This window comes from Lepidochelys kempii, chromosome 6 (assembly GCF_965140285.1).
Source record: "Lepidochelys kempii isolate rLepKem1 chromosome 6, rLepKem1.hap1, whole genome shotgun sequence".
NCBI classification, from domain to species: domain Eukaryota; kingdom Metazoa; phylum Chordata; order Testudines; family Cheloniidae; genus Lepidochelys; species Lepidochelys kempii.
In genome coordinates this window covers 59,464,449-59,484,554 of record NC_136385.1, presented here as the reverse complement: position 1 = coordinate 59,484,554, position 20,106 = coordinate 59,464,449, and the positions used below count along the sequence as shown (strand labels likewise).

The 20,106-nt window shown below is 41.7% G+C and overlaps 1 protein-coding gene across 6 annotated transcripts in view; it reads right to left on the bottom strand.

The window, feature by feature from the left end:
• LOC140912881 (transmembrane protein 263) overlaps positions 1-20,106 on the bottom strand; it is a 312,775-nt gene that overhangs the window by 255,305 nt on the left and 37,364 nt on the right. For 4 of the 6 annotated variants that reach the window (XM_073348103.1, XM_073348107.1, XM_073348102.1 and 1 more), the window contains one exon: positions 13,651-13,741. In XM_073348103.1, coding sequence (XP_073204204.1) covers positions 13,651-13,741 — 91 coding nt within the window. Of the gene's footprint in view, positions 1-13,650; positions 13,742-14,870; positions 16,552-19,148; positions 19,296-20,106 lie in introns of those variants that run through there. The other 2 variants (XM_073348101.1, XM_073348105.2) reach the window with 2 other exon arrangements.

The following is a 20,106-nucleotide window of genomic DNA, read 5'->3' as shown; positions in this document are numbered from 1 at the left end:
CACAAACCAAGGGCGAGAGCAGCCACAGCTGGGGAGAGTACTAGGAAGCTTAGCATATGACATTTTGACTCAGGTCTGCGTACTGCTCTGTGGATACAGAAGCCTGGGTTTGGGGCCCAGGTCCAGAAATTCTTAACTGAAGGTCAACAAAGAATATGGACAATTAAGCCCTGATCTTACAAACCCAGGATTCACAGATCTGAATCCCACTAACCCAGTGCTTACAGTGCAGTGCAGATACCCAAAGAGATAAACATGTAACATCTTTAAATAAACCGTGCTCATACAGCCTCTGTTCCATATTCTGTTCTCAGTTCACAAGGACATGGAGCAAAGAAATCTGAGGAAGTTAAGTGTAGCTGGATTTTACTTATCACCACATTCTCAGTTACCTTCCCAAGTGATGAGGCTTCTATTATTCTCTTATGATGATATACCACAGCCCAATCGATCTCATAGGCAAGACATATTCACGGATATATAGCCATTTCCCTTTTTTAATCACATCCCATTATACCCTACGTATGCTCCTAAATAAATTATTCTCCATTGAAAACATAAGAGGTGTCTGTTCTTCAAATCTGAAAAATTATTACAGAGACTCCACTGTAAGACCATGTGAGGTCCACAAGCTTGATAGCTCTGGATCAAGACACTTACAAGCTTCACCGCTAAAGTGCTCTGAATTTTTTCTTATTTGTTATTTAAAGTAAAACACCTACCAAGGTGTTAAATACAAAAACCTGCAACATTGTAACATAATATCAGGCTATAAAACGCACAGTACAAGCAGCACAGCCAATGATGGTGTTAAATTGGAACCCTACTTTGCATTTCCCAGTGTCCTGATTCTAACAGTATGGTATTAACATTTAGTCAGTACAGGGTGTGATTTTTTTGGCATTTAATATAATTAAGTAGGTGGTTCCTTACACATTCTATTCAACTGTAGTCCAATATCTCTCTACATACCAACGATTGGCCTAACCAAATATTATTTTTTAGACAGGTTTCAGAGTAACAGCCGTGTTAGTCTGTATTCGCAAAAAGAAAAGGAGTACTTGTGGCCCACCTGATGATCACTTTAGATAAGCTATTACCAGCAGGACAGTGGGGTGGGAGGAGGTATTGTTTCATATTCTCTGTGTATATATAAAGTCTGCTGCAGTTTCCACGATATGCATCTGAGGAAGTGAGCTGTAGCTCACGAAAGCTTATGCTCTAATAAATTGGTTAGTCTCTAAGGTGCCACAAGTACTCCTTTTCATTTTTTAGACAGTAAGACATAATGATGGTATGTTTGGAGCCAAGAAATGCAGGAACTCTCTGGAAGATAAATGCACATCAGGAAGAAACAAGAAAATAGCCAAAAGTATACAGAGTACAAATAGAAACATTGGTGTTTAACCTTAGCAAGGGTCAATTGCATTTTTTATGATAAAGTTCAACTGCAAGAAAAATGAAACTGGTATGATTCAATATGAGCACTCGTTTCTCTCTTGTAGATTCTTGATAGATACTAACTAGCTATTTTAGTGACAGGTTTACACAGACACATTCTAAACTGCTCATCAGTTGCCCATCCTTTGGGGAGACCACACCTACATGGATTATCTCACAAGCTGCAGTTCACACACTGGTGCTGGAAAGTAATGACAATTCTAAATGATCAAGTTCTTCTTCCACTTGTAAGCTACTTTCCAACCTGCTGCAATATTGATTTAAGAATCCCAGATCCTGGCCCTTGTTACAGGCCAGAAGCATCAGGTGTGACCATTTAATCTTTAAATTTCAAGTTAAAATCAGTTTATACAGGGCAAGAAAACAATTCTCACCTCATTTTCTTTTTTGCATGCTCTGCAGAGTACGCAGACATTAATTCAGTACAAAGCAAAATACAAAATTATAAACCATCAAAAAATTTTGCAACAGGAGACAAATAACCCCCATTTTGAGTCTAAGATTTCAGGTAATGATGACTGCAACATTAAGTATGTTAGTCACAGTAAGAGTACACACTCTGGTAGGCAGAGGGGAATATTAAAAACCTCAGTATTAGCTAACATGTCTCTTAGCAAACAGACAGAGGCAGGCAAGGTATGGAAAATGGAGTGGATAGGAGAGGACAATTCCAAAACTTTAGGTCAGAGAAGCCCACTAATGTGTGACAGACCCAGATCAGTGGGGTACAGGAGTCTGGTCCTATTGGGATCCAGGTACAGGAGTCTGGTAGTAGGCAGATCTACTGGCCACTAGATGAACAGTTTTCTGTTCCCTGAGTGACCAGAGCAGGGGCTGCCCTAGAGCAATCAGGAACCTGCTAGAACCAATTAAGACAGGCAAGCTAATCAAGACACCTGGAGCAAATTAAGAACTTTCTAGAATCAATTTTGGCAGGCAGGCTAATCAGGACACCTGGTTTAAAAAAAGACCTCCCATCAGTTAGTAGGGGGGCACACCAGGAGCAGGGCCGGCTCCAGGCACCAGCTTTCCAAGCAGGTGCTTGGGGCGGCAGTCCGCGTCCCGCGGCGACAATTCGGCGGCAGCTCTGCTCGTGTTGCAGCGGCAGCAATTCAGCAGCAACTGCTTGGGGCGGCCAATTTGGTAGAGCTGCCCCTGGCCAGGAGCAGGGAGTGAGAAGCCGTGCAGAGTTCAAGCATGATCAGGCTTCAGGAGGAAGATCCTGTTGTGAGGATAAAAAAGGTGCTGGGGGAAGGCCACAGGGAAGTAGCCCAGGGAGTTGTAGCTGTCACGCAGCTGATACGGGGAACATTGTAGACAGCTGCTATCCACAGGGCCCTGGGCTGGAACCCAGTGTAGAGGGTGGGCTCGGGTTTCCCCCATCCTCCTAACTCCTGTCTGGACACAGGAGGAGTTGACTTGTGGTCTGTGAGAAACACCAGAAGGGAAGGTCTAAATTGGAAAGGGATCTGGCCTGTCCCTGACCCATTAGGTGGAACACAGAGACTGCGGGAATTGTTCTCCATTTCCCCATGCTGGCCAGTGATGAGGTTAGCTGAGTGGATAGCAGGTTTGAGCCACTAGCAAAAATGGCCAAACTGAGGGCTGCCGTGAATCTCTGAGGCAAGCAAATCCGCCAATAAGCGCGGGACCCACCAAGGTAGAGGAGGAACTTTGTCACATATGCTTTTAGAGCATCCTCCACACATCATTAGAAAAACATCTTATTCCTATCAGCAGTCAGAGATTCAGAGAAAGCAGAGCTGGATAAAAGCTTTATTATATCGCCATTACTTGCTAGTGCAAGGTTACACCCTACATTACATTTTCTAATGCATTGTAGAATCTGTTTTTAAATGTCTCAAGTGATGTTGCTTCCATCTCTTTCTTTGGAAGACTATTCCACAATTCGTGAAATGTTTAGCTAGGAGGGCAAGAGCTAACATTTAACTACCTTTTTTTACAAGTCTTTTACAAAAATTTTATTGTTTTGTAAGCGTATTTAACAGTGTGAAAACCAAATGTCTTTTCATTACCATTTTTCTCGGTGTTCTTTTTGCCTTGCTGCTATATTATCTTGGATGTGATTTTGTTAGGATTCCACAAGGTGAGGAGAGGTCAGGCAATATTAGAGACTGCCAATAAAAAGCCAGGGTACTGCAAGAAGTGCTGCAGATGACTCAGAAGGCGGTGTACTTCCCTCCAACTCAAAACCAAAGCTATGCTCTACACTGGTGTCAAGGAGCACCAAAGTGGCAGAGGTATCTTCTTTTAGATAATGCAATAGCGTAGGGAAGAGAGAAAGCCAAGAGGCCCTGGCCACTTGTAGTCACTAACACTTACTTGGCATTTAAACAAAAACAAGGATAATATTAATCCTAGTGTCCAAGATAAATACTAGATCAAGTGATTAAATTCTGCTCCCCTAAAATTAGAATAGGAAGAATAAACTGTTGAGGAGTGTTATTGCTGCAGCTGTTAAACAGTTGTGCTCATTAGTACCAGATGTGGCTGCATTTGAAGAGGTGGATGAAGTGAACCTTGTGCATTTCCATATGCAAAAAATCTTTGTGATGAAAACAATATATATTGCCCCCCATACCTTTCACACCTGGGTATCTAAAATTAGGCAACTAAATCCATATTTGGGCATCTAAATAAAAGCCACTTGATTTCTCACAGATAGATAAGTGCCCACAAATTCCACTGAATTCAATGGGAGCAACAGGTGCTTAGCTTGATTTTTGGACACTGAGCATCTGCTGCTCCTGTTAACAGCAGCAGAACTTGTGAGTGCTTAGGACATGTGAGGAATTAAGTTACATTTATTTTGGTGCCTAACTTCAGGCTCCAAAGTTTGAAAAAAATGTGTGTGCGTGCGCACGCAAATATCTATTATTTGGGATATACATCCCATCTACTCATCCAGATTCTACACACCTTAAAGTGCAAAATATATACTGGTCACCTTAATTATGGAATAAGATATGGTCCCATGCCATAACAGACATGACCAGAGGTGTTTTTTTTTTGGGGGGGGGGGGGGCAGGGGGTTGGGTTTTTTTTTTGTTTTTTAAAGACTCATTCCCAGAACCATTTACGAATAACTAGAAAGATGCATTTTCTGTCTAAAGAAGAGAACCCCTGACAGAAGCTCCTACTGGCTTTTCCACTTGAAAATCTTTACATTTCGATGATGCATTCTTCCCACAAATAATGTACAAAGGCAAACCATGAGTATACATGTAAAATAGGCAGAGTATGAACACCTTCAGGGAAAACTAGATACTTATTGATTCACCATATAAGCCTACTGAACGGACAAGAACCACTTATAAGAGGTTACCCCTATTTGTCTAAGTTGCACAAACCTCTTTTCTGGAATAGGCCAAGCATTTGAAGTCTTTTTATAGTCTCATTAAAAACCGATGCTGTGCACATATACAACATTTACTGAGACAATGGTTTGTGGGACATGGTGTGGGCTGGTGAGAGGGATGCTCAGCAGCCGAAGTAACATCTCATTATACCATATGAGACCGGGAGAAGTAGAAGCAAGAGTAGGGGTGAGGGAGAAAATGAAGCCAAGAATTTAAACATTCATGCTGTTTCTAGGAGAGAGTATAATATGGCTGCTGAACTGGAAGTTCATGCTGTCAATTATAAGTCTATTACTGCAACAACACCGAGTGGGTGCTACACCAAGAATCCAAAAGCAATCTGAAATTAAAAATACCAAAAAGAGCTCATCAAGAAGTGCAGTGAAATAAAGCATGCAAAAATACAGCTGACCATTGGGGAACCTGGAAACATAAAAAAAAAATCTTGGCTGCCTTTAAAATAAAAGGAAGCGGGATAGGAGCTGCATAGGCTAGACTGATGTTAAAATGTTTTACAAGCCTGGCAAAAAATGTTAAGGCAGACCCCGTGTGGAGGGTGGCGCTGATGCTCTAGGTCAGTTCTCTCTGCAGACCCAGGAACTATTTTGGAGGACAGCAGAGAAATCAGAAAGGTCTGTTGGGGGGGAGGGGTAAGAGTGGGGGGAAAGAGGAAGTAGTGAAGTCAAAGATAAGAAAGAATTGTTATTCTCATTTTTTAGGTGGGGGGGAAATTGACTTTCAGAGAGGGGAAGTGACTTGTCCAAAAACACACAGTAAGTCACAGGTATAACCAGGAACAGATTACAGGTCTCCAAATTCTCAGCCCTTTATCTTCACCACAAGATCATTCTTTCTCCCCCTTGGGGCTTCATGGACGTAACTTAAGGCAAAAGATTTTCCACTAACCATAAACACACAAAAAGCAGAAGCTGTAGCCAACAACCAAGCAGACGGTTTAAGATCTACTGTGCAAAAAAGATACCATTGTCAGAGATTTAGTCGGACAGAACCTTGGAAAGCATAATTAACTGATGGCAGCCCAGTAGGATTTTACAAAAGATGTGGTTTTGCTTAACTGACTTGCCAGAGCATGACTGAAAACAGTTATGTGGCAGATTAACTGAAAGCAGTGGATGAAACACTCAGTCTCACAAGGCATTTTAATAAGGTTTAATTCTTTAGATTGGCTCAACAAAGATTATGGTACAGGGCTTAATATATATCACTTGAAGGGAAACAGAGAGCTGGTACAAATAGGAACTTCTTTAGAGGAATTACATCACTACCATTCGGATACCCCGGGGGTCACCTTTAGGGACTTTTTTATACCATGCTTTAAAAGTAAGACAAAACTTGCAGGTAGCAGGACTGAGAATCTAGCATGGCTCATGTTTGTAGCACTCTTGATATGGGATTTAAAGCTATGATCGTTTAGTCTGCTGGTAATAGTTAGTCACCAGTGCAGACACTGCAGTGCTGGGGGTAAGAAGAGGAGAAAAGCCCATACAATTCATTTGTCTCCGTGACTGCAAATACAGAGACTGCCTCCAGCAACATTCTAGATGCACAACAGTCCCTGGATTGAAATGCATAAAGCAGTAGTCAGAACCTAACAGAAGTTACGTACATTAGACCCAACTATTTTGGTCTAAAGTTAAAACTGAACATGTGGCTGGCCCTTTGAGAGCTCTCTGATCCTCAAGGTAATACCTAGAGTCCGCTGTTTCCAGCAAAACATGGCCTAGCCTATTAACATTTATGCACATATACCCAAAGAAAGTAATCTGTGAGCAATACCAATATGTGCTGTAAGAACTCAGCTGTGAAAGTGTCCCTGGTGATCCATATATCAACAGAACAAGAGAGTTCAGTCCTGCTGCAAGCGCATAGGAAACACCCTGATGCTTAGATACACATGGCTACCACATGTACTGCAAGTGGGATGAAAATATCACATCTTAACCCCCACATCTTTATTCTACAATAAAGTCAGTAGCGTCAAACATGCATCCATGGAATGGATGATAGCTGATATTAGGCTCTTAGATCCGATTTAAAACTATTTATGTCCTGCTGTAATAAACACTACTGCACATTGGTGTAGCACTTTTCTCCTGAAGGATCCCACGTGCACCATATCATGTGCCCCTGTAAAAGGCTCACATGCATTTTGGCCCTGAGGTACACATGGAACTACTGAAATTCAGACACTTTTAAGGTAGTGGCAGCAAGCAAACAGTGCTCAGCATATTGCAGCACAGTAGGTGAGGGTAAGTTTTGAGAAAGACCCTGCTGTCACACCTTGTTCTACAATAAGTCTTCCAGGATCTAGGATAGGAGTGGCCATACTTACTGACCCTCCAAGTCACATACAATAATCTTCAGAAGTTCAAGGGTCACAAGACACGCACAACCTGCCCTGCGGAGTGGTGCCTGCTGGGACCTGGGGCTTCTGCCCTGACACTCCCTTGAGGGGCTAAAGCCCTTAAACTTCCCTCCCTGCAGTATAGAAGCCCCTAGTCCCACCGCAGGGCAGAAGCCCCCAGTCCCACCACTCAGCCGCAGGGCAGATGCACCGATCTCCCCCTGCCCAGTCTGGTAGGGGGACAATGTGGAGGGCACATGGTGGGGGCTCAGCAAGCCACACTTTAACTGTAAAAGAGCTGCTCATGTGGCTCATGAGCCAGAGTTTAGCCAGCCCTGATTGAGGATAACCATGCAGAGCTGAGAGGACCTAGTTTTTAGAAGTTCTCATTCAAAAGAGCCCTCCTAAAATGAACTAAATAGAACTCAATGTGTCTGCCTTAGAAGAGATGAAGGTGTCTGCCTGGAATGGAACTTTTGGTGCAGAGAAACACAGATGGTTCAGATACTAGACTCACACTTTAGGGCAGAGGTGGGCAAACTGTGGCTCACGGGCCACATCTGGTCTGCAGTACCCTCCTGCCCAGTCTCTGAGCTCCTGGCCTGGGAGGCTAGACCCCGGCCCCTCCCCTGCTGTTTCCCTCTCCCCCCGCAGCCTCAGCTCACTGCACCGCCCGCACAATACTCTGGGCAGCAGGGCTGCAGAGCCGCAGCCTGACCCAGTCTTCTCTGCTGTGCGGTGGCATGGCTGCCTCCAGCTGGGTGGCACGGTTGCCTGTCCTGGTGCTCTGGGCAGCGCAGCCATAGCACCTCCAGCCACCGGTGCTCCAGGCAGCATGGTAAGGGGGCACGGAGCGGAACAGTTCGGGGTGGTGGTCAGGGGGCGGGGAACAGGGGTTGGATGGGGTGGTGGGGGGCAGTCAGAGGTGGAGGGTCTGGGGAGAGCTGTCAGGGGGCAAGAAGCGGGGTTTCGGGGGTGGGGTTCAGATGGGGGTGTAGGCCAGGCCACGCCTGGCTGTTTGGGGTGGCACAGCCTCCCCTAACTGGCCTTCCATACAATTTCGGAAACCCGATGTGGCCCTCAGGCCAAAAAGTTTGCCCGCCCCTGCTTTAGGGCCATCTCCTCCAAACAAAGTTTGGTAGTAAGAACTTTAGTGTTTACTACTTACAAAGATCTCAAACCTCCATTAGAGGAGAACAACTGGTTTATAAACTTCCAACGGGGGGGCTCCTCCTACTGCTGTCATAACCAATAACACAGCCTTGCAATCAGAGAGGACTCACCAGTATTAAGGTTAAAACATGCTATATCTAATTTTTAGCTTTATGTTCCCACAGTTTAACGTGCCACAACAAATAGCACAGAAGTACAACAGGTCACCAGGTGATCAGAGCAAAACAGGGGGCTGCTTTTAAAACCAACTTGTTACACTCTAGAATTTGCTGACCTTCAAAGCTAGGTGCTGTCAACTCCTCTGAACTGTTGTATACTGTGAAGCATTTAGCACACCATCAGGGTGAGAAGCACTTCATACAATGCAAGTTACCACCATTAACCATTTGCTAAAGGCGCTTTCTTATTACATAGGATATGGACCAGATCAAAGAGTAAGGAGATGAAAAAAGGAGGTGGCATGAAGTCAAAAGGTAAAAGATCACTAGGCATACTAGCACCAATCCCCTAAAATTGAGGGGGCTGATAAAGCCCCCCATGGGGTATCACAGAGCAGTTTGTCGGACTAAATACTTTATCTCACCCCCATCCAAGGAAGCAAGTAAGGTATCTAAAACCTCAAACACACCACAGATTTCATGCACTAGAACCTATAAGAACATTTGCTCCAAAGCAGCCCCTGGGAGAAACAGGACTGGACAGATTATATACGTGAACAAGAAAAAACTTCAGAAACAGACTTCAAAGAGAAACAGCAGAACTAAAATTCATTTGCAAATTTAACACCATTAATTTGGGCTTAATAGGGACTGGGAGTGGCTGGCTCATTACAGAAGCAGCTTTGCCTCTCCTGGAATTGACACCTCCTCATCTATTGTTGGGAGTGGACTACATCCACCCTGATCGAATTGGCCCTGTCAACACTGGTTCTCCACTTGTGAGGTAACTCACCTCTCTTCATGTGTCAGTATATTTATGTCTGCATCTGTAACTTTCACTCCATGCATCTGAAAAAGTGAGGTTTTTACCCACAAAAGCTTACGCTCAAATAAATCTGTTGGTCTTTAAGGTGCCACCGGACTCCTTGCTGCGTTATTAAGCATGCAGCGCCCTCATGTGTCTACACAAGGAATTCTCAACAAAAACCTTTAAATTGGTGTCCGGTGAGAACGTTTGCTCTCTGCCTTTTGGCAGGTTTAATTTTGCAAGAGTAATAAACTTTGATATCATACTGTCCTTATCAAGACACTCTTACATCATTCTCCATTTGAACTCAAGAAAAAAAAGGGTGTGTGATATAGTCAGTAGTAGGGTCCTCTTTCATCACAAGCTAAAATATATACTGTCACCTATAACAGTTGGATTCAGAGCGGATTACACAAGTAAAACAAAAGTTAACAGCAGCAGCATCAAAAAATATGAAATATTAATAGTACATACTGGAGCTTGGTTAAGGATAGAAACCCCCCTTACCAATTTCTAACCTAGGCCTGGTCTAAACTAGGAACTTATATTGGTATATCTACATCTCTCATTGGTGTAAAAAATCCACACCCCTGAGAGATGCAGCTATACCGACCTCAGCCCCGGTGTCAACAGCGCTAGATAAATGGAAGAATTCTTCTGTCAACCTATCTACCGCCTCTTGGCAGGGTGGATTACTTATAGCAATGGGAGAAGCCTTCCCATCAGCATATTCAGTGTTAAGTGTAGACGTACCCCTAGACAGTTACCTTAGCTGGTGTAACCAAATTTCTTCCTTACATGATTTATTTGTAACTATACACTATAGGAATATTTTAAAGCCTCAAATGTTATGAGGCTGACAGAGGAACCATCAGAAAGCAGAGCAACACTATATTACTCATCACACTTATGTAAGCTTATCCAAGATAAAAGTAGTTTTAATGTCACCATTTGAAATTAAGCTTTTCCCTACTCGTGTTGCACTTGTGAAACTCATATGCACGAGAAAAGGTGCTTTGTGACTAGACAGCTCTATTCTAGTCACTGAGGGTACTGGAAAGACAAGAGAATAAAACCAAATGAGTTAAAGTCCTGCATTTGCAGAGGAGTGTGCTACAGTATTATTCAGAAACAAAATACAACCCCTGTAGGACCAGCTTTTGATTTGACTTTATCTTTATATATAGTACAGTACCTTCCAATTCCCTTCCCTCCAGCATGAGATTAAATGCACTTTTCAGTCTGGAAACTGAAGTCACTATGATGCAACTTAGTGAAATATTGGACTGAGCCAAAAAAGCAGACACTCTGGAAAGCCGGCCGTCCCTTGTGCTCTCATTAAAAGAAGGTAAGCAGAAACTGTCTCCAATTCATAGATGCTAAGAAACAAGAATGCAGCACAGTTACAACATGATTTACTGTATTTTTTGCAAAGTATTTGATTTAACTGGGAAAATGTTATCAAAAGGAACAGGCAGCAATAAAAGAATGACTGCAAGAAGATGGTGCTTAATTGCATCTTCTATTAAAAGAACTTCAAAGATCTAGACTTATTGTACGCCATTTTTAATGGCTCTTGTAGCTAAGCTCTTTTGCTATCTCCCAGAATCTCTGTAATAAGTATAGTTGGTGTATATTGTTAGAACCACAGCTTGTGAACTAAAAGAGCTTGCTTAATTTCACCAACATACAGGACCACCTGTAACCACAGCACAATCCTATCATTTTATGGCAGTTTTTCCAGCTCTCCTTTGCTTCCCAGAGGACAGCACAGAAGAGGTAGATTTTCAGCATCCTGGGGATCCATCCTTCTCATTTTGCTACATTTAATTGCACTTTACAAATCAAAGGTAGGCATGGAGCTCAGTATTTAAGACAAGGGACATATCTACTGCCCTGATTGTTTACCTGTTGAGTATTTCACCTGCCACATCATCCCCAATACATTTCTGTCCTAGTATCAGTAATGATGGAAAGAGCTGGAGAACATGTGCTTATCCTAGACTACTCAACAGCGCACTCAAGATGAAATATAGCTGCCAGCATTACACGTTTTCTATCACCCTTCAACCTGGCTGGATGACAGGCAAATGCAACAGACTTCTTTTGCAAGTTCCTTAGCCAAATATTTTATCAGAAGCCTTACATTAATTGCTTCAGGAGAACGAAGCCACTGGTCAAAGGCCAGGTATGGTGAAAGCTGCAAAATGTATTCCCTGTATTGTAACACCAATGTGAAAAGATGACATCCTACGTTTCACCATTTGAGGTTTATTCAGTCTTTAAATTCACTTTAATCCTGACTCAGAGCAGTAACTGAGATCCTTACCCCCATGATATGTGGTGGTTGCATCCTGGTTTAACCATCACTACAGATAGAGATGAGACCATTAAAATTTCCCTCACTTAAGCTCAAAACACTGTCCCAAAGACTAAAAGGCCAGACAACCAGCCCTCTGTTAATCCACCAACAATTCTAAAGTTCCAGAGAGCTTGTAGATTCAAGGCAAAAAGAATTTGAACAAAACAAGCATTTAGGTGCCTTTTGGTGACCATTCAGGTGTCTCACCCATCACAAGAAATCATGGACTGCATTTGTATTTCACAGAAACACCATCACATCCGATGGCAACCTCACAGCCGGCAACACACCAGGATCCCCACTGGTTTCCACAAAGAAGTAATATTGTGGCCAATGGGACAGCAATCCTCATATATTACGTAGTTAAAAATCTATTTAGTCAACAACTTAAATACAGTTTGAGAATTCACAGCCCTTCCACCTGGTCCCAGTACCTTGAAAGTTTAAGGTAGTAGTAGGAAGAGGACCTGGGTAAGTCAGCGTTGAACCTACCTCCATATTAGAATCTACTGGTAAAGAACCAGCAGAGCATGCAAGACAAGAGAACCAGTACTCAGCACTGGACAAGGAAGCTACAGCAGAATGCTGAGCAAAAGGTGACAGAGCTATTCTACCCAGTACACATCCCCTTTGAGACTGTGACGGTCACTGTGTCGCTTACACAAAAGATGGGCTCTTCCCTTTGAAGAAAAGTAATTAGAAATACAAAATAAAAGGATTCATGTTCCCACTGACATCTGACAAGCTAGAGACCCCCATTTTAATAGTAAATTGTTAATAAGAGGCTCAGTGCTTTCTGGGTTAAGCCTTCCAGAGAGATTATGAATAACTGTATTTTTAAAAAGTCACTGAATTGGAGACAAGTAAAAGCTAAAGATGAATCATATGTGCTGCCGTGTTCGCAGCTTCGATTCAAAGGAAAGCAGCATCTATTTTGCTCAGCACAGCATTGGGAACATTCATACAGTGAGAAGAGATTTGTTCCCTGTATAATCCAGGCCACATAACTGGAAATGAGGTTTTTAATTAAAATTGGCGTTTCTGATCCTCCTGCTGACTGACAGCCTCTTTCTCAGACTGTTAAACCAGTTTCCAAGAAATGGCAAAGAGAAAAGAAAAAAATAAATCTGGCAAACCTATAAAGCCTGGATTTGATTATTCTGAACTAGGGATGGGTCATATAACAGGGTACTGCAGAGAGAGGCAAGGAGAACGAACAGATAACCTACTAAGGAGGTTTTCCCCATAATTACAGTAAATCACAAATAAGACAAGATAGGAACTAGTTTTCCTCAGTCAACAACCAGGACAATTTTAAATCAGAAGCCTTATTTTCAGAGGGTATGTCTACACTGGAGCTGAAAGTTGTAATTTCCACATTGAGCAGATATGCCCATGCTAGCTCTGATTGAGCTAGTGCACTAAAGTGTAACCACTATAGAGCAAGCGGCAGGAGGGCCTCACCACTCTGAGTACGTACCTACAATCCTGTCTGAGACTGTACCCATAGCCGCAGTGGTGTGAGTGACAGGAGGGCTAGCTGCCCAAGTATAATCCTGTCTGAAACCATAGGTACATGCTGAAGGCCGCTAGCCCCTCCCAATGCTTGCGCTGTTATGGCTACATTTCTGTTTTTAGCACACTAGCTCAGCGTAGTGTGTGTATGTCTACTTGAGCTGGAAATTGCACCTTCCAGCTCCACTGCACACATACCCAAAGAGTCCAATTTCTACATGAGGAACAGTACATCCACTTCAACATGTGCAGTTTTCTTTGAATAGAAAGAAGCTCCAGCTGAGAAGTCAAACTCAGTTGTCAGTATTAGCAAAGATTCTTACCCCCCTTCAAGACAGAAAGGCCCTGTGTCAGGAAAGCTGTACTGGCCAACGAGGAACGGTCTCCCAATGGGTTACAAGGAACTCATCCTGGTGGTGGTACTGTACCTTCAGGAGGCTCCTCCCGCAGATGAGGGGGCAGTTCTTCACTGGTTGTCTCAGCTTCATCTTCGACCATCTGTGTTTCCGAGCTGGGCCCCTATAGGAAAGAACAGCAAGAAGGACTTAATTTTGGAAGAACCACCACAAGAAGGATTAAGGATTGGAAAATATGCTTTATAGTGAAAGGCTCAAGGGGCTCAATCTAATTAGTTTAACAAAGAGGAGGGAGAGAGGTAAAGTTTTATTTAACCCAGTTTACAATAGGGTGAAACTGAGCCAGAGAAGTTAAGTGAAGTGAGTTGATCACCGTATAGAAGTACTATATGGAGACAAGAAATTTGAGAAAGAGCTCTTCAATCTAGCAGACAAACTTATACCAAGATCCAACTACTGGAAATTGAAGCTAGACAATTTAGACTAGAAATAAGGGGCAGATTTTTAATCTGGACAGTAATTGGCCATTGGAACAATTTATCAAGAGCTGTAGTCGATTCACCAACACCCGAAATTTTTAAAATCAAGATTGGATATCTTTCTAAATGATATGCTCTAGTTCAAATGGAAATTATGTAAGTCCTATGGCCTTTTATACAGGAGGCCTCAAACTCATAATCTTTAAAGTCAGAAGGGACCATCGTGATCATCTAGTCAGACCTCCTGCACATTGAAAGCCACAGAACCTCACCCACTCCTGAAACAGACCCTTTAACCTCTGGCTGAGTTACTGAGTCCTTAAACCATGGTTTAAAAGACTTCACGTTACAGAGAATTCACCATTTATACTAGTTTAGTTTAAAACTTGCAAGTGACCTGTGCCCCATGCTGCAGAGGAAGGCAAACACCCCCCATTCCCCCTCCCCCGGTCTCTGCCAGTTTGACCTGGGGGAAAATTCCTTCCCGACCCCAAATATGGTGATCAGTTGGACACCGAGCATGCAGGCAAGACCCGCCAGGCAGATACCTGGGAAAGAATTCTCTGTAGTAACTCAGAGCCCTCCCCATTTAACGTCAGACTAGATCACAATGGTCCCTCCTGGCTCTATAATCTATGAATGAAAAAGGCATAAAGGAGAACAAGGGGCATGAAGTATTTTCAAGGCAAGGCTGAGTGAGCAAGTTTAATGTCTAGTAGCCCAGTGAACTATCAAAAGCTAATTTTGCTTACCCACCCCAAGCTATATGTACATAGTATATAAAACTGATTCTCAAGCAGAATAGCATTTTACCAGATTCCTTTCCATAGCACTCAATTCAATGCCAGTAGTCGGGGGCCTTTCTAATCCCTATGATTGATATGTTCATAACCTCACATCAGTATGCCGCAGGCTACCAGATTTATCATGGACCCTGGTGACAGTCAAAAAGAAAAGGAGTACTTGTGGCACCTTAGAGACTAACCAACTGGTGACAGTCACTTATAGTTAAGGTTGCAGAACAGTTTCCATAACATCTCTCACTTTTCACACATGCAACTTAAAACAAAACAAAAACAAAACCTCCACCTTTGGATGTGAGATTTCCCAGGATTTACGTGTGCCTAAAAGCGTTTTTGGTTGAAGGTCAAAAAAACCAAACAAACATAAAGCCTCTTCATCCCTTTTTACATTATGAGAAAGTGAAGAAAATACAGACTTCCCTTTAAAAAAATTCTAACTACATGATTTTCTTTTATTTTTGGCACAATCCTACGATAAAAACAAGTGAAATCTGAAGTTTAGTGTGGACAAGAGTCTCATTAGGGAACGGAGCTTTTGTTCGCTTTGAAAATAACTGGGTTTGATTTAACCAGAGATTTGATTATTTAAAAATTATATCCTGAACATATGTGGCTGGAAATTTACAGTGGCTCACTTAAACATAGGTATGCTGCTAACATGCTTACAGCTATGTCCAATGAGCAGTGCATTTTTTCCCCCCAAACTAAAAAATTAAATGCTAGAAAGTGTTATTATCCAATGCTAAGACTGTGTTGCATGATCTTTTCCATCTTCCATCTTATTGGTTTTAAGACTAACACTGCAGTGTTGCAGATTCTGTACGCTCCCACACACAATTTACAAGAGACTGCAATGTGCACTATTTTCTACTCTCATTCTTGTTGAACAGGTAACTTAAATACCCATTTACTTAGCCACTGATTTAACAAGACAGACAGGAAAAGAAAATTGCATATTACTAAAGCACAAAGGGTCTGTTATTAAAACAGGCAAGATATGCTACTCTGTCACATTAACACTGTTTGCAACCTTGACTTCTGCCTATTGTAACCTGTGCAATTTTTACTTGCGGCATTAATGCTGAGTTAATACATTTCCCCACCCAATTTGCTGTAATTAGTAACAGCACTTACATAGCACCTTACATCTTCAAGTGAAGGCACTGTATAAAAATTAAATAATCAAACTGTGACAGTGCCCCCCATAAGGCTTTATGGAAATATGCTTATGAATGTATATATGACATAACTAGAATATGTTTTATGCTACATATGCCATGTAATATCTCTGTAAAGGTTATGATCTACTGAATCTATTAATCCTATTTGTATGCATGTATCATTTTTGTGTTTGAAGTTATGAATATTGGGTGTGTACTGGCTTGATTTTTAAGTAGTCTTTGTAAGCATTTGGTCAGCTTCTTGAGAAAGGAATGTGCACGTTAAATGCCCAATCAAGAAGCACTTAACAGACAATGCCAATCTACATCTAAGCTTTCCCAGGAATGTGGCTTGGCTGGTAAGAAACTCAGTCATATATGGACTTGTGACTTGCCCATTGACTCCAAAACTCCATTTTGTAGCTGGATTTTACACAGGGCCGGGGGGGAAGGGGGAGCGTGTCCACTCACAGGAGAAAGTCTGTTTAAACCCCTGGGAGACCCCTCCATTTGGTCTTCAGCTGGCTAAGGAGATAACCTCTCCACCCCCAAGGATACCTGAAAGAAACTGGAACAAAGGACAGTAACTACAGGGGGTGAGAGTGACTGCTGGACCCAGACTAGAAGGAGTCTAGTCTGTAAAAGGAAGCTTACTGGAATTCCTTGAAGGGTAAGGTATTTATCGGTATTCAGAGTACTTACTGTATTAGACATAGACTTGCGTGTTCTATTTTATTTTGCTTGGTAATTCACTTTGTTCTGTCTGTTACTACTTGGAACCACTTAAATCCTACTTTCTGTATTTAATAAAATCACTTTTTACTTATTAATTAACCCAGAGTATGTATTAATACCTGTGGGGGAGGGAAAACAGCTGTGCATATCTCTGTCAGTGTTATAGAGGGCGAACAATTTATGAGTTTACCTTGTATAAGCTTTATACAGGGTAAAACGGATTTATTTGGGGTTTGGACCCCATTGGGAGTTGGGCATATGAGTGTTAAAGACAGGAACATTTCTTAAGCTGCTTTCAGTTAAGCCTGCAGCTTTGGGGCATGTGGTTCACACCCTGGGTCTGTGTTGGAGCAGACTAGCATGCCTGGCTCAACAAGACAGGGTGCTGGAGTCCCAAAGTGGCAGGGAAAGCAGGAGCAGAAGTAGTCTTGGCACATCAGTTGGCAACCCCAAGGGGGTTTCTATGATCCAACCCATCACATGCACCTCACAAGAGCCATGCCAGGGAGGGAGGTGTAGCATTATTTAGCCCAGCTTACATTAGGGTGAAACTGAGACAGAGAAGTGAAGTAACTTGCACCAGGCTGTCACAGCCATGATTAATGCCCAAGAGTTCTTGGCTGCTAGGCCAATTCCCTGATCATCCCTTTTGTTCACCTCAGGGATCTGGGATAGATTTTGAGAAAGGTAGAAATTCTGGACTCTGGCAGTAGCTGAGTATACAATATTTAATACGAGGTTTTAGAAGACTCCCATTCTGGATTACCCCCCTGACATCTTAAAATATCTTGCTCCAAATCCATCATTTTTTGCCCATTAATGCCTTAAGGAGAAGAAAGAGGATTGGACCACACACCGCCACTGGCAAAACTGAAACACTGTTTGTTTATATAAGACTGCGCCTATCTGGAGCTCTAGATGCAAGTGCAGGCAATTGACAAAGACATGGACAGAAATCTAGTAGAACCAACATTTATATTATGACCCTCTCAAAATAGCAAAACCAAAATGTTCTCCCTGCATCACCTCTGCACCCCTTCCCCATGAGAATGCCTAGGATAAACAGATGAGCTTTTAAAATGTGCTCTGAAGGTCTACAGTTTCCACCAACTCCTGATTACCAAAGTCCTCTATCCTCCACCAAGAAAGCCATGCTTAATACTCCTTTCATCTCCTTCATTCACAGGAACTTTTGCGCTGTATTTCATATTACCCCTTAGGCTGTAGCAACCTACACAAGCCTGTTCACCAAGCTACCTCTCTTGCCTCATTCAAATCCCTCCCAAAACACAAGAGCATCTACAAAAAGAGCAGAAAATTTTTTTTTAAACCTAACTGAATGATGGAAGGGGAGGGAAGAAAGGGTCTTTAAAACAGGCAGATCTCAACCATGTAGAACTTCACAGATTAAGGCAAACAATTGGAATGGCATCCAGAAGTGAAATGCAAGCCAGTGCAGTACTCTAAATACAATTGTAATATGCCTAATTAGATAGCCATAAAAGGCAATAAGATATAAATGTAATAAATACTGTATTTTTTCACCTGTAGATGTATTTTCTTAATGGGTTTAATTCCCTGAGAACCAAAAGTATTTTCATGATAATATCTTCATAGATTATAGCCAGTACTGTTGGGAGTGAAATTAGAACAGCTGTATACTTCAGTGGGACCAAGAAAGATAATCATTGGTATCAGCTAATTTGCTGATGACTTGGTTTGGAAAATATAAGGACTTTCTTAAGCATCTGCTATCTTCAGTTCAAAATTGTGCATATTCTACAAAGTCAAGCACAAGCCAGTATTAGTTATTTAGTGCCTGATGACCCACTTTGATTTACAAACCAAATCAGCAAATTTAACAATCCCACATTCTCACTCCTTAGTGGACCTTTCCATGAACTCCTCCTCATTATTATTATTAGGAAATAACAGTTCAACAGATGAGAAATATGCTTAATATAAAAATATTAAACCTACTTGCCAAAAAACACAGACTTTATAGAGGATCTCCAACACCATCTGCCCCTCAGTCAGACAACATGAGAGAAAAATCACTACACTCAAATTTGGTTGTAAGAGACACCACCACCAAGGTCCAAGCCAGAGATTCTTCATTGCTTGCAGCTGCTTTACACCTGTGTCTTTTACATAAAGTACAGAGAGTGCAAAATGCCACCAGATGACAGCATTTTACATTCACTTTTCACAAGTGTATGTGATGTTGCAAAGTACGGCATGGAGAGTCAGATTCTCTCCATTAAGAAGCGAGTTAGATTACGGCAGGCTGCAAATATTTGCTATTTATCCAGATGGCAATTCCGGCCTGTATTAGATGCAAGCCTACTCTAGTCCTGAATTAGGTGTTCTAGGGATAAAAAGACAGAACCAACTGTGATCAAGGCAGAGGCCAGTAGAGATGTTCTTGCATCATGCTGGCCTGCCAGCACAAACCATGGACAAGACTGAAATAGTTCCTTGCAGTCATCCTTTCCCCATTCAACCCAGACTAGAAGAGTTGTTGCCAAGGACACAGGCTCCTAAGAAAAAAGAAAAAAAGTGATTGAAGAGGTTTATTCCTGTTCAACGATCTTGGTATCTAGTAGAGCTAGTCAGAAATTTTTGGAGTATTTTTCCTTTGGAAAATGCTGATTTGTTGAATTGAAACATTTCATCGAAACACGTCCCCCTCCACAAAAAAAAAAAAAAAATTGTTTCAAAAGAAAAATTGAAAAACAGTATTTTGAAAGGTTTGTTTAACCTTCTTAGAATAGAATGTCTTGTATTTTCCATTTTGAAATGACTATTTGTTTTAATATTATATGATATAATATCAAATAAAAAGTCTAAATTGGAACAAAATGTTTTGTTTTTGTCAAAAAAGAAACATTGCAAACAACCCAAAACATTTTTGTTGGAATTTCATTTGACAGAAGTTTTGAAATATTTGTTTTTGTTATGTTTAGAGTGAAAGAAATTAAAAAATAAAAAAATAAAAAAAATCAAGAAATTCTCCATGAAACAAGAAATCGGATTCTCATCCAGCTCTAATATCTACTCCAACCTACTTACTAGCTAATCTCCACAAGACAGACTGAATAAGAAATCGCCAAGACAAGTATAAGTGATCTGTTATACATCCATATTTGTCAGTCTCCACTGAGGAGTTAATGACTAATGTCACATACTAAACAAGAATGTGTACAAGAATCCTGTATTGGGACTACATCATTAAAACATCTGACAACTACCTGTGATTGAAAGCTTGCAAGTTAAAAAGCACATTTAAAGGTTCTCAAAACTGTGACAAGAATTATTGTTTAATAAGATTATATAGTCTTTTTTATAATG